Here is a 15,757-nt window from a genome sequence, read left to right as displayed (position 1 = left end):
TTCTGGTATGAAGTACCAATAAAAGGTTTCCTTTCAAATTTGAAATCGAATTCCGAACACCACTTTCTTTGCATAGCTTCACTGGGAGTCGAACATATTATCTTTACTTTTCCACAAAGTTCATTAAAGCAATCGGGACATTGCCTCACCGCACTGGAAAAACAAAAAGAGATTTTACTACCTTAATAACATGATTTCATTCGATGATGTTTGATTACTTACTCTTTCGCCACTAATTGAAGTCCCCCAACAAAATCTGGTAGGAAAAAGTTTGAGGATCTCAAACCCGCCACAAGCTGTTTTATATCACATACGTGATCCTCAGTTTGTCTGTGAATTCTTCGTGCCACTTTGCCCGCAGTATCGGCAGTCGGCACGACAAAATTGCCTTTCATTAATACGTTATTGGCAACTTTAAATTGTCGAAAACGATCGCTGTAAAGTTTGCGATCTCTGCCAAAATTATATTTTTTGTCAATTTTCCCAGTCCCACAGTAAGTTTTAGCAGCTTTCATAAGATACACTTCCATGATTAATCTTAAAAAATTCACGAAAATTGAGTATTTTGATTTAGAGCGCTCACCAAGTGTGAGTGTTAAAAGAGTTAAGAAATAGTAAAGTCAAATTAGTCAAAAGTCATTCTAAAACAACATTCTAAAACAAAGCCTAGCGACATCTAACACAACTCAGTCTAGTTTTAGTCCGTTAAGTCTCACGTAACTAGTAATAACGATACATTCTGGCAAAGACGCAGGCCAAAACTGATTGCACTGTTTGATAAATACAAAACAGGATTGTTAAAGTCCACACAAAAGGAGCGACACTGAGCTGTCCCTCAGCTCCCACCCCACACGCCAAAGGTACAGACTTGCTCCAAATTCTTTCTGTCCCCACAACCACATAAGTACCATTGGGGCAACAGTGTATTTGAGTCATACGCCAAACAACCACCTCGCACGAAAGTACGAAGGGGGCCAACAAGACGAACAAAAACAATTTTCTCAACATGACAAACAACTGAAATAGAGACAACTTACCATTTGAACACATACTTTTGTTTTACCTGACTACTCTACTTGTGAAAACAAGGAGTAAGAACTTAAATCTGAAACACAACAAAACATCATTAGTTAATTTTTAAATTCTTAAAGCTTAATTTGTGTTTAGATGAGGCTTGCTATTTCCCTAACCCTTTTATCCCTAACCCAAATTTATTGCTCAAACGACTATGATATTGATTATGACGATGTTTTGAAAAAAAGAATTTTGTTTACGGAAGAATCAAAAATCATTATTGCCGAAAAATTCATTCCAGTCCAATTTCTTGTTCCTTTTCCATCGTATAACTTCACGTTGAAGACTGAAATCAAAGACATGCTTGCCAAGCTAAATGATATGTGGAAACTGCCATCTGCCCATTGCCCTCTCGATTTCTCATCACCTTTTCATACAAATGAATCATATTTTAACGTTGATTGGATGTTCAACAAAATCCACCATGAAGTCAATCAGTCGAAAGCTGATATCAAATTGCTCCGAAACGAAACATCAACATTTCTTGGTGAAAAATCTAAAGTGATGAAATCGACAACAAACGAAGAGAAACATTCACGAAATGCTAGAGGAGCACACATTGGAGCGTTGGCAGCAGCAGGTCTAGGTCTATTTGGTTCAGGCCTTATTGCAGGAGGATCTGCAGATTGTGGATTGACCGGAATCTTCGGCACTTGTCAAGACCAATCCGAAACAAATGCAGCTAATATTGAACATTTGGGAACAATAACTTCAGTCTTGACTAGTTATGTGAGCCAATTGAGAACAAACACCGACGAGAAGTTCTTCCTTGTTAGTAACAAACTGAAAGCAATTGAAGAAGCACAAGCTCAAATGACTGAAACACAGAATAAGAATTGGCAGGTTATTCAAGAACAATTTAACGTAATCGAAACTAATTTCAATATTCTTCGCGATTGTAATCAAATGCTGTTTTCCAACCAACAGCTAAATTTCAATTTCGATACGATGGCGAGTCTTCTCTCTTTATTATATGCCGACGTCAAAAGTTATCGGGCTTCCGTCTACACCTATCGAGTCAACGTTTTGAATGCAATTCCAATTCTGATGCAAAAGTTATTGCCAATCTCGTTAGTTCCAAAAGAATCCTTACAAGCTATTTTAAAATCTGTTGGAGAGGACTTGACTTTATCCGGCAGCAGATTATCTTTGGCTATACCTTATAACACTGACTTGCTTTCATATTATGAAGCAAAACTTCTCCGTGATGTCGTAACAGTCGAAAAAGGGTTGATATTGACCCTTGCGATTCCGTTGGCGTCACGGACTACTGCATACTCTACATATAGAGCTAAGGTGGTTCCCATGCCACAGTCTGAACCTCGTATGGCGATTAGATGGGTAATTGAGAACCCATATCTTGCCGTCTCCGAGGATCAGGATGAAACCGTTACCTTATCCCAGCAACAATTCGATCGTTGCATAGGTTCTTCGAAGTACAAGATTTGTCATGAGCAATTTCCGTCTCAGTCAAATCAACCTTCGTGCCTTGCAACCTTGTTCTTGGGATCCATACTCAAGGCAGCCGAGACATGCGACACGGAAGTGTTCTATCTTCCAACGAATGTCCAAGCGGAAAACTTGGGTTATGGAATTTGGCTTCTTACTTCAGCCACAGATGCGTTTAGCATACGCACATATAGCCTGGAAAAGAGCCTGTCTGGCCTCGGATCTACTACTGACGGATGCAAAATCTGTCTTCTTACAGTAGATTGCGGTTATCAGGTAAAAGTTGGTGATAATATAAAATTGCGATCAGATTTGGAAGTTTGCGACAAAATAGATCCCAAAACTGTAGACGTGAAACTACCCGATCCCCTGGAACATTTAATGAACGTCGTGCCTGATTTGGATAGCTTACCTTATTTCGAGTCACGTACTATAGCCGGAGTCGACTTATTAAAGAAAGTCCGTGCAAAACTTCTGTACAGCCCGAAAGTTGAATCGACTGACGATCTAGTCAAGATAGCGATGCCTTTGACTATGGAAATGAGCAGCCTCAACCCATCATTCAAAACTACCTTGAAGGAATATGTCCCTTTAAAAATGTCTCTAACCTTATCAGTTGTAGTCTTTGTCATCAATCTTTTCCTTCATCTCCTGTTCATGTGGGCATATCACAAATTCAAGTTAATACGGAGTGTTCTTTCACCGTTCATAACGCGACCACACGGAAATTTGAAACCATGTTTCATTATGGATGTCAAGTGGGAAGATAAAAATGAAGTCAAACTTTGCATGGAACGTTATAATGAACTTAAACGGGATTATGACATTTTTGTTCGAGCTGAAGACAAATTGATATCATTTGAGTCAGCGCTTACTGCTGTCCCTTCGTCAAGAAGGTCATCCATTCAATCCCGACATCATCAATCTGAGCGAAATTTGTCATCATCTGATCAAGCCGCGCAAGACGAAACCAATGTCTAAGAAAGTGTGCAGTTTAATTGTAAAGTATAGATGTAACTCGTCAAAAATATCAACAACTGCACGACCAATTAACGATCATCCACAGTACACCTGCTTGTCCTATCCCACATTTTAAACGACAGCAGATTGGAACAATCAGCGATCTACGTTGAGCAAATTCCACACGACTACACCAATTTAGTTTTATCCTTTTCTGACAACAAAAAGCATCTTTTATATCTATTGCTCAGCCTCATCCGTATCCCTGATGCGCATATACCTTTTATTTCTTATGCATGTAAACTGGACTGGAACGAAAGGTGGCAACTTTTCTATCTTTTTCTACAACTACAATTGCTCCCTACTATCCTAACAGTACGATATTTCTCAACGTCATTGAATGATGGAGTACCAAATTTTTTGGAGTCCGGAAGTTCTTAAAAGGACGGGAGTGTGACGTTGTCAAAAAATTCGTTAATATGAATACTTATCGAGCATGATATTTAAACAGAATATTCTTTATTTACATAGAAGCAAGCCTCACCAAATTGTTTGTTTTAAATTCATAAAAGTGAAAGAGATTGTAAAGTTAAGTTACTTGCTAATTTCAACACTATTGAGAATTAATTAAAACGATTAAGTGAAAATCTTTACTTACTCAACATTTAGAGATACTGTACTGAAATATAGAATCCATTGCATCCAAAGTACAGCCATCCACCAACATCAGCCTAAACTTGATAGTAATTAATTTTCTACGCATGCAATTATCTATAATACACATTAATAGCAATACCAACCTCGTACCAAAACAGTTTTATCGTGGTATTGGATAACTTTTTGTCTTTGAAAAGTAGTTTTTGACTGAATGGCACATTTAGATAACCGTTTTTAGCCGTTTTTTCGTCTAAGTGGCCCATTTTTTTGCTTGTAATTTGGTTTTTTGTTGAAATGATTTTTATTCGATGCTATATTGAAATGTACACCTTGGAAATTAATAGCACAGTGTTTTGCAGAGCCTGAAAACGCGTTTCAAGTTCAAAATTGGCATAAATTTCTTGATTTTTTAATTAATTTTTGGCCTTTTTCCTATTATTTTCTTCATTTTGGATCTTTTAGCCGTCTTTTTGTCAAAAATCAGTCAATATGACAACTTCCCGTTGACAATTCATATACTCGATGCCTCTTTTTTACCTCGATGTAATTTTGTTTTATAAAATTGTACATATGCTAATCCGATTTTGGTAGTTTTTTTCCTATTTTTCTCAGTTTTTTGTCTGTATTTTGGTTTTAATTACTAGAAATATTCTTTTTGTGCAACATGAGGGTCTTTAATTTCGTTTCAATAAAAACGTCAATAATTTTTTAGCGTTAAATTTTTGAAAATTAGTTAATTTTTTTTTTTATAAATGCAGTCCTAAAAATTTTTGACCTTTTTTTGCAAAATGTTTCAATGCTTCGTATGTTTGATTTCTGCTTTTTCTTTTTTTGATCTGTTCAGGAGGATAGATTTTTGTCTCGGATGTATCGTTGTATTTCCTATGTCTCGAATGCTGAAAAATGAAATGGTGTCAATTTTTCTTGTTTTTTAAATTTGTCAAAATTTTTAAACCTTGATTTGAACTTTCAAAAATCAAGAATTAGTCTTTGTTACGGTGTTCCTTACATTGTGTCCATATTTTTCACATTCTAGCTTGTATCATTCTAGCTCTGTCCTGGCACCTACATTTATACTGGTTTTATTGATTTTTTCAGTTATTAACAAATTGAATGATTTCGGCTTTTTCTTAGATTTTCGTCATGTCTTTGGGTTGCAATTGATTTCATTCAACATAAGGCAGTACTAAGAGTGTAGTAGAAGTCTTTTCAAGAACTGCTACTTATTACTTTTTGTATTTTATTTTTTTTATTGTACTTTTTTTATTGCTTTTCTATGATTAGTTTTATTTTTGAAGTAGATTGAAATCATGTTGTCTAGCATATATACAAGAAGAACAAAGTATATGTTGTTTTTGCTTTAATTGAAGTGATGAGAAATCTAACTGTAGTAAATTTCTGATTCTTAACTTTGAGCATTTTTTTTGAAAAATTTAGTTTAGTTTCTAAGTTATTATTATCTGCCGTTTGCTTTAGCGATCTTTTTGAGATTAGAATCATGAATTATTTGAGGGCAGTTGATAGCCCTGTCAGCTTTCTGAGACTATCAGTGTTTTGACTATCCTAATTATTTGGCACTTATCCTTACCAAACGTTTTCAATAATAAATATTTTTGCGGCATTTTGTTTCTCTTGGTGACAGAGGTTTTCACCAATTTTATGATCAGACCGGGGGGGGGGGGGGGGGATGGTGGGGTAATGAGTTTATGGTTTACTAGAAAAGGTAATGGTTTCAGCTGCAATTAGGGTTTTTGTCAAGTTTTTACGCTTCGAGTCGCTTCCGGAATTCTTCCGGCTATGTTTTTTATTTCGTCGTCGCGATTTTTGTTTCGACCATATGACGTCACAACCACTTAAAATCTGCTTTTTGTTCATTCGTTCATGCAATTTCAACTGAAGTGCGTGTGCGACGTCATTTTTCGCTCTTAGTGGAGCGATTTTTCATTCGCGTGATTAAATTTTTGGTCTCACTTTACTTACCTCACTCTCAAAAATGACTTCCTCACTTTGAAAATGACTTTTAATTACTTTAATTCAAAGAGATAAGGTCAAATGGGTGTTTGTCACTCTAAATGAAGGTTATTTGAGGGCAGCTAATAGAGGCAGCAAAAACTTATACAGATTTTTAATCAGAATATAACATATCAGCCTTCAATGAAAAGACGATTTTTTTTGGTCTGTCTTTTTTACTGTTTTTTTGAGACTACAGATCTACGAAGCTATTGCGGCTGTTGTCTGGCAATCTGCCAGCTATGTTTTCTTTTTAATAGCCACGTCCTTAATTCCAGGTGGCTATTATAGCGCTCCTAATTTTTTTTTTACTTCGTCTAACAGATTTTAGTTTCGTCTTACCCTGACTTACCCCCCCCCCCCCCCCTAGTTACAGAGCACGTGCCATTACATAGTAAGTCATTATTCAAAAATTTTTGCACTTGCATCTGAGGGGTGCAAATAATATGCGCCCACTAAGCTGAGTAGGCAGAAACAGAAGAGATCCTAATTTTGAAAAGCCCTATTAGGGCTTTCTCCTTAGAGCTTATGTGTCTCATAAAAATGACAGTCCAAAGCTAACCCAAAAAGTCTAGTGCTAGTGGTCTATTAAAGGACTGGTGGTCGATCTGTTTATATAATCTCTTTAGTTGTTTCAATTCATGGAAGGCCCCAAGCGTCTATCGCGGCTATTTTCCGGCAATCTGCCGGCTATGTTTAGATTTGAAGCAAGAGATTTGAGCTCGCGGAATTAGTTCGAGAGCCATTCTTCCGATGTTAGTAGGTTTTGTTTTTACTTCGTCAAATAAAAATTGTTTGGCTTTACATAGCAGCTTGTTCAACTTTTGCGTCAAATCTTTTTATGTTCACCAGGCTAGTTTTAATCTCCTCATTCTGTTCAAAGTCATTTAAAACAGCAGTTGCTCAGTAAAACAATCTAGAATCAACAGAGTTTGTATTGAAAAACAAAAATTAAGAATTAGAAACGAGATAAACCGTAATTTTAGATTCCCGCTTCTTGAACTTTGTTCTTATAAGCCTTAGTTACCATCACTAATTCATTTTGTTATTGATACGGGCCCCTGTATCCTCTCATTAATGAACATGAGTATGTCGTACTACAAACTGAAATCAAAGTAATTCGAACATTAAACGTTTTTTTAAAATAGCAGTCATTTTTTTCAATTATTGTTTCAGTCCCAGAGGGAGTTATGGGAATCATTGGCGTCTTTATTCTGGCAGTCGACTGTGTATGTGTAAAGATATTTTCACACATTTTTCCATTATGCTCTTTGGGCTTTAGATCCCACTAGAAGCCCTAAGTTGGCTTTAGTAGCCTTCCATGAGCTTAGTGATGGAGCTGCTGAGAGCTCCATTCAAGGTCAAAACGTCACCTTTGGAATTTTTGAGCTTAGAATCGTGATATTATTTTTTACAATTTTTGAGTTGATTTTATTGATAGATTAGTCTTACATTACTGTTTGTCAAAATTGAAAATTATTTTTTGCAGGTCATAATTTTTGTCTTTTATCTATTTTGGTGGTAATGCAAGCCTAAGCACACAAAATATAAATGGTTTTTAAAATTTTATGTTTTTAAATTTTTTGAGTTTTAGGTCCAATGAACCTTTTTTGGTTTAATGTTCGGTTTTTGGATAGTTTTTAACGACACATCAGTAATTTCGAAGATATTCTCATCTCTATTTGAACATTTGTTTTCTTTTGGCAATTTAGGTCGTTTGCAAGTTCTTTCTCTCTTTCAGCTCATATAATTTTTTTTATGGCTCGAAGGTAGGTTTGTTAGATTTCAACGAGACAAATTGGTTTTGAATTCACTAATATAAAGAATTGACGGATTTCTTTTTTAATTGTTATAAATACCTATTTTGTGTTTTTGGACTTCTTAGATCGCATAAGACTTTTGATAGCTTTAAAATGAGATACTTTTTTGCAACCCAGAACTTATTTTGGGGATATAAACAACACGAATATTGTCAAAATTGAAATTTTTTGAGGACCAATTAGAATTTTTTAATGCTTCAAGTTATGTTAATTTGTAGATTTCAACGAGACAGAATTGCTATTGAGAGTTTTTAATATCAATTTCGATTTTTGCGACAGGAATATTAGCAATGTTTGATAACTTCTGTTTTTTAATTAGTTTTTTTTGAATTTTTTTGCAGGTAGTTTTGCTTTTAGTGGCCCTTTTAGTCTTCAGATTAAGTAAGTTTGTGAATTTTAAATGAAAAACGAATGGTTGAGTTTTTTTTTGCAATCTTGTCAACCATTTTAATCAGAAATGAATGGAGCTTTTTGGAAAACAACGAGTATCAAATGTTCACTTTCAACGTAAATCACGCTTTCTTTGAGGAATAAAAGAGGTTTTTGTTAGAGGTTGTTAGAGGAACAGCTGTTAGAATCAGCCTGGCTATTTGGATCCGCCCTCGTCCAGTCCTTCTAATCCCTACTCCAGTCCACCTCGGACCCCCGGAGTCCTCCACTCTTCTATGTCCACTGTGCACCGAAGCTTAATAAAAGGAGTGGAGGAGTTTGTTTTTTTCTGAAGCTCAGATCTTCAGCTAGAGGATTTCAAGTGAATTGTCAGAGCGCTTAGAGTCGTTCCCTGCTTCATTTACGATTCTGTTTACTGATAAATGCATACAGGGTGCGTGGTGGAATTGTCAAATTCTTTATCGAAAATTTTACTAACTACTTAGGCAACTTCATTACTTCGTTGTACACCAGCAGCGTTGCTTCGGGACTATCTGTTCATTATGAAAAAGTTTCGTTTAGTTGAACGTGTTTCTGGAGCATGTTATTTCTTTCGGAAATTTAAGTCAGCAATTCTAAACATCAATCGATTTTTTGTAACTGGAAATGGTTTAAGCCTGAGTTGTATCTCAAGTCGTTTTTAAATTGTTAGCATAAAGCAGAGTGCAGATTTCGATAAAGCCTGAAATGACTATCTAACTGCTGAAGCAAATATTTACCGGTCAAGCTAAGAACCTCGGTGAGCATGGACACTTTTGATGGCGAATTGCTGTGCTTTAAAAGGGAGAAAAGAAAGTATGAGCGATTAAATTGAAAGAACAGCAACATGGATTTGAAAGCATATTTTGATTTGAACACTAAACATGTTTCGAAAATTTACTCCAGGTGTAGGACCTGCCCTGTTTATCAAAGCATCTTTTATGCGAAATAGAACCTCAGAAGTATGTGTTGTTAAAATCTATTCTAGAAAAACAAGCAGCTGCTACCAAAATGTGGAAGTCGAGGGAAATGCTTCATCCAAAATTCAACAATTTGTCTGATAGTAATATTATTAATAATTTTTTTGCTTTAATTTTTTCAGCCGAGTGTCCGGAGACTCGATCGTTGACAGAAAACCAATTTTTTTCTTTTCCTTATTTCTTTCAAGGGTTCGAAGAAGCTTGTTTCAGCCTCGTCGGCTAGTATTTCACAGCTTGACGGAACTGCGAAACGGCTTCTAAAATTTAATCCGGATAATTTCTCTGGATTTTTGAAACACCAATCTAGCTTTCGGATTGGGAGTATTTTCTCAGGCTCTTAAATTAGCTGTAGCTGAACCTTACATTTGAAGAATGGAAAAATTGTGAAGATCTCGCAAACAATCGACCAATTTTGGATCTAAGGTTTACATCAAGTGTTAGAAGGAGCTGTTTTTGTAATGCTCATTGATCACCTTGAAACCAAAAGAAAGATCTCGTCTGAAACAGTCTTTCTCAAAGTAACCAATGGCATGTAACTTAACATGTTACTTATTTTAGAACTAGGAAACAGCGATTTTGATATTAAACTCGGTCTATCAGCAGTATTCGATACTCCTAAGCATAATTTACTTCTATCGTTTCTTCATGTAAGCATAGGATTCGATTGTTCTGGTATCTGCTTCTTAAAAACTATCTCTGTGGTAGATTTAAAAAGTCATGATTAAAGATGTGTTGTCTCAGGAGCAGGAAATAAAAACCTGGGTATCAAAAGTTCAGGTTTAGGGATTTTACTTTTCAGCTGTTATCTGCTGCCATATGCGATAGGCTTCAAACATCATTTCTGCAGACAATACCGTGATCAACTTTCTTTGTTCCACTTTCTATTACACACGAAAAATCTGTTCTATCAGATTTTGATGATGATAATGTTTTTTGAGCTGGTCAGAATGTTGTTTATAACACGGTTTGGTTTTTGTAATTGCTTTTATTTGGTTTACCTGCTATTCTGAAGCGACAAAGAGTAATGAACTGTCTGCCCAGTGATGTTCAAACTGTCACCTGGAACACCAACGTCAAGCAAGTGGGCCGGTTACCTTTGCAGAAACTGTTCATTTCAAAATACTTATGTATACGACCTTCAAGTTCCCGCTCTTAAAGCTGCTTTTGGTTAAAGCTAATTTAGTCATGCAAATACTCATCAGTGGACCAGATTGCACTTCTAGTTAAAAATAGTTCTGAATGAACTAACTTATAGAAGGAACTTGAGAGATTTTGATACTGAATATTTTCTTTAACGCACTTTTGAATACTTGTGTGCTGCCTAAACCTGTAATAAGTCAATTTTTTAGTGGTAATGATTGTAGATTTTGTTCTTTTGTCCTGTTGGACGTTGCTTAGCACTTTTTGTAATGTTGAACATAGCTGTTTTAGTGGTTTTCGTGATCTTTCGGAAATTTTAAAAGTAGCTTTTATCAGATGAACAGATCGTTGAAGTTTTTGAAGCGTTTTCTCAAAGTATTTATTGGATTTGTAGTGATTTTTGTTTTGCTCCGTTTGCGTTTTGTAGTGATTTTTGTTTAAAATTTCGTTGATTGAAGATGTTTTATAAGTCTTGGTGACTAGATACGGCTTTCCTCGTGTTTTTTAAGTGATTAGTGTAAGTAAGTAGTAGGTTTATATGTTTAGTTGGCTTTGGCGTAATCTATTTCGAGTCGGTTTGTGTGCTATTCGGCTTTTTAACCAGGTAAGGACAGTCTTTATGCGATTTTGCCCTTGACCCATTTTTGTCTGAGGCTTAAATTTTTGCCCTCGGGAAAAAGATAAAGTTTAGAGAGAGAGCATTAAGTTGTTGAGCAGCTCTCTGAGCAGCTCTCTGGGAGCCTTACGCCGTACTGATCTGAGCTTTTGTTTCCTCAAAGCTGTTAGAGGAACAGCTGTTAGCAGCAGCCTGGTTATTTTAATTCCCCCACGTCCAGTCCTTCTAACCCCTACTCCAGTCCACCTCGGACCGCTTGAGTTCTCCACTCTTCTCAAGTCCGGACCCCCTAATTGCATGCTCTAAAGCTAGCATCTCTAAGCCCCAGCGGGATACTACTGAAGCCAACCGCTGGTTTGTTGTTTAAGAGGAATGCGTCCGATGATAGTAGGGGACAATAAAACTTTTTTTGCTGGCTATTGAGACACTAAAAACATTGAGACACTAACAAGTTCGGCTAGTTTCAAGAACTTTACCATTTTTTAAGTTTTTCGATTCGTTTTTGCTGATATCCAGTTTTTCTGCAATTACTTTATGGTATGTCTTGCCTCTCTTCTCTTATACGCAGTCGAGATTTTTCTGAGATTTGCAGTTTCGGTTCTTGCTATTTCTTATTTTTTAGACGGAAATCTTTGTATTCAGCACGCTGATGCCAAAAAATGTGCATTTTAAATCACGATAGTTTTTCGCTTCCAATTAGTGAAAAGATTTTTTTGTCTACTTGGCTAGTAATGTTCAACTGGTCTGCTGGTCAGTCAGGTAAAGGGTTCTATAGGTTTCCATCCGATTCTTTGGATTATTTTTCAGGACTTGTCCTGCTATTTTATTGAATTTGTTTCACCTCACGACTTTCAAGTTTGATTCCTGACTTAACTCACTCACTGTTTAAATGAATGGAATTTAGAATTCATTCAGCAAGTTGAAGCAAATACGTTCAAACTTAAAAGCAAAATCAAACGAAACGGGTTAATCTAATGAAGAGTGCCAACCAAGATTTAAAGGCAGAAATCTCTAAAGAATAAAACACTTTTTGACACAGAAAAATTAAGCTGTAAATTGTTTTCATTTTTTTTCGCTATTTATTCCAACCCCAACGTCAATCAGTGGGGTCAATGTCGGCTACTTTCCGTCATATTGTCGGCCTATTGGCGGTATCAAACAGTTCACATCTGAAAGCGATGTCAGCAATGGTTTTTAGTAGGCCTTTTCAGTAAGTATCTTCTAAGAGATCCTCGATAATTAGACTACATTCAGCGTAGTCAAGATCTAGCAGCAGTGTCATTCAAAGAAATTCCATTTTGTTTTGGAATGCACGGTTGATTATATAATCACAAGAGTGAAGAAGAATGGTGATCCCTGTGGGACCTCCAGAGTTGATACTGATGGTGCTAGACTACGAGTGTTATATCATCATTGTGTTTCTATCGTTGATTATTTAGCGCAGGAGATTTGGGATGACTGATGCTAGTCCGCAACTCAAACAAATTTGCCAAATTCCTATCAAATGCGGCATAGAAATCTCCGTGATTGCGTCAATTGGCGGAAAAGTTTGTCTCCACTATTTGAGTGATAGAAATATAATCCCTGCATGTGACGCCTTTTTGGAGCTTAACTTGTTTGAAATGGGCGGAAGAAGCATTGGGAAGCTGTAAGCTGTTCTTTGAAATTGCTTGCTCTTGCTCCCTGTAGTAGTTTTTTGGATGTTTTCCTCTACTAAATTCCATATTTATTTTCATGTCTCACGTATTTTCTGGAAATTGCATTGTTGCAAGAAATACAAATATGGGTTAAATTGTGTAAATAAAAAGTGAAATTCTGACGAAATAATAAAAACATATATTCCCCATTCTTTTTTCAAAAAAATATAAAAGAACTGCCCATGTTTGACCTCGAAGCGGATTGGCGTTTATTTTAAAAAGTGCGGGGCACTTGACGTTTTATTAGTCTCAATATGGTGCTAGGACAATAGATCGAAAGACAACAGATCGAAAGCAAAAATTGGGACAAAAGATTGAAAATTAAATTATTCAAGTTGAGTATTGGCCAATCAGATTTGAGCGCTCAATTATTATACAGCATATAACATGTTCTGTTGTGATATTTTGTTCGGTTGTGATAGATTCATATCAAGTCCAATGGGCTGCTAAGGCATGACCATGGCTCGCAAGGCATGGCCAAAATGTGGTAATTATATTGCAGCTCACAAATAATGCTTAATTTCAACCAATAAGAACAGAGATTAATTTTCGATCTATTGTCCCAAATTTTCTGTTTTCGATCTGTTGTCCTTTGGATCTATTGTCCGGTCACCTCTCAATATCTTCAAGTTAGCGTCTCATTTGTTTGCCTAACACTCACGAATTCTACATAGGTTCAATATTGGATAAGTTAAGTCAGAATCAGTAGCAAGTGCTAAGGTTGTATTATAGGTAGCGGCGCAGTTCCGGCGCTGACTATCAATGTGCCGACCATCAACGGACCTGATGAGTCAGATCAGGGGCGTGCAGGTGCGGGCACGCCTCCTGCAAGCGGACATTCCTCCTCTTCCGCCTCTAACAATGAGTCATCCTCTGCAATGAGTCCCCCTGGAAGCAGCAGTGGCAGCCAATCACAACATGCGACTGGAATTAGCACAAGACACAACCCACCTGGACTGGTACTGCAACGCAATAGCACTGAGAGCAGTGGCTTCGACACTTAATTCCCATGCCAGCAGATTGCAGCAAATGCGTTTAAATAGTGTAAATTATTTAATAACTGACATTTATATCGTCAAAACTTCGAGATATTGGGGACTGTTGATACCTTGTCATAGTTGATGAACAACTGATGTTCCTTGCCAGGTCAACTTCTCTGTTTAGCGATATTGATCTTTATTCAACGCAAAATCTTCGGGGATTCTAACATCCTGGTTAGTCAAGAAGTGCTGATCAAAAGTCCATTGCTCAAACAGTTCCTTAGCAGCGAATGCGTGCTGTTGTATAAATTTAGCACGAAATGATATGTCGTGGTAAACTTAAAACTTTGTAAATTAGTGCTTCATTGTGGTGGCTCATTTCACTTCTCATGCTCGGAAGAAGAAATTATTTGATGTAAAATTGTTATTTTCGTTACCTGAGCTAGTTCAAAATAATTGGTTGTCAATTCACATCATTATCATCGCTTAGTATTTTGTGGGCGTCAATTGCATTTAGATCTATTTATGTCGATATGAACAGAAGCGTTAATCCGGCGATATGTGCTTCTCTGATGCTTCAAGGATTTTGCTAGGTTATTGGAAATTGCAGGTGGTTCAATAGGAGTGTGGATTACAAGTGATGGAACAGAGAATTCGAATATATTAACAATGGCATTCAAAGTGTAGATCGATGGATGAAATTCTATTCAATGCCTAAATATCTAGCCAGAAAGAACTTAATGTTGCAACAGTGTCACATAATTTGTACAGTTGAAGCTGGTTTATAATAAGAGTTGAGTTATTGGAATTCGATTTCTGTTCACAACTGTTTCGTGCTTTGTGGTCTCTCAGCTGTAGCTTATGTGACGTGTGAAACGGAATTAGTCGTAATACCTGTATATATGCAATGCATAAACATGTGCATCTTCATTACAGTTTAGACGATTCTTATACCATCCCTCGTATAGATTATATTTGTTTCATTTACTAATTTGCGTATTCTCTAATGACCCTTTTATTATTATACACTTCGATAATGAGTAATGATCACTTTTCAGTTTCATATTTTGTGGTGGTATTGTCAAAGTTTTGTGATCTGTATATAAATTGTTCAATTTACAAATAGAATATATAAATTCAAATTGTATTTCAAATTGTTTTCTAAAGGTCAGAGGAACTGTAATTATAGGTTATGTGACTCTGCTTAAAGTCACTGAGAACTTCTGGCATTTCAATTTCTGGCTCTAAACTTTTGGAATTTTAAAACTTGCTTTCGCGCGTTTTAAAGTTTTTTAAGTAAGATTTTCGTGTTTTCAAATAAACTGCCAGCTCATTTGTCTTTAGTGCTCATTGATCTGTCAGTATCTAATTGCTCTCAAACAAAGTTTGAGGCAATTATTGTGAACGTGTGTGCGTTTTTTATTCAAAATTTTTTTTTTTTGTCAGTTTCTTCTAGAACATTCTTTCAGTTTCACTTCTCGTGTGATTTTTTTCACGCTTGATTTATTTTTGCGTTACCTAAATTGCTCTTATTTGGAAATTAAATCAGCTGCTGAAATACGCGAATTTAAGATGAGCCATCACAGGGCCGTGACGTCCGAGTGCTTAATGCTTCAGTCTGTCCCGCCGGTTGTTTGAGATCAATTCGCCCGGCGTTGGTCGGTTATCTTCATGTGTGTCTTTTACTTGACTGTTAACTTTTTGAGTGACTTTTAGCATACTGGACTTTTTAATTACTCAAAAGAAGTTTTTAGTGGTTATATTAGTAATGCTGATCTTTTTTAATGCATTTTTTGTTCTACGAATTTTTTTGTCACCGTTTTTTTGTCTGACCATTTGAGTTTTTGTCCTGAAAAGGAGATACAGGTGGAGCCAGGAGGGAATTTATTTCTAGCGCATTACAGCTCACTAGTCTGTAAGCATGCGATTCACCAAAACTGTGAAGCCGGTTTTTTAAGTTTGAACT

At 36.3% G+C, this 15,757-nt stretch overlaps 1 protein-coding gene across 2 annotated transcripts in view; it reads left to right on the top strand.

The window, feature by feature from the left end:
• Positions 1-14,945, top strand: part of LOC142344604 (Golgi-associated PDZ and coiled-coil motif-containing protein-like) — a 55,437-nt gene extending 40,492 nt beyond the window's left edge. For both annotated transcript variants that reach the window (XM_075396398.1, XM_075396399.1), the window contains one exon: positions 13,544-14,945. In XM_075396398.1, coding sequence (XP_075252513.1) covers positions 13,544-13,815 — 272 coding nt within the window. In that variant the 3' untranslated portion in view covers positions 13,816-14,945. The remainder of the gene's footprint in view (positions 1-13,543) is intronic.
• The last annotated feature ends 812 nt before the right edge of the window (positions 14,946-15,757 follow it).

The sequence above is a fragment of the Convolutriloba macropyga genome, chromosome 8 (assembly GCF_964194025.1).
Source record: "Convolutriloba macropyga chromosome 8, txConMacr16.3, whole genome shotgun sequence".
Classification (NCBI taxonomy): Eukaryota; Metazoa; Xenacoelomorpha; order Acoela; family Convolutidae; genus Convolutriloba; species Convolutriloba macropyga.
The sequence above is the reverse complement of the archived record's forward strand: the minus strand, read 5'-3'. Positions and strand labels throughout refer to the sequence as shown.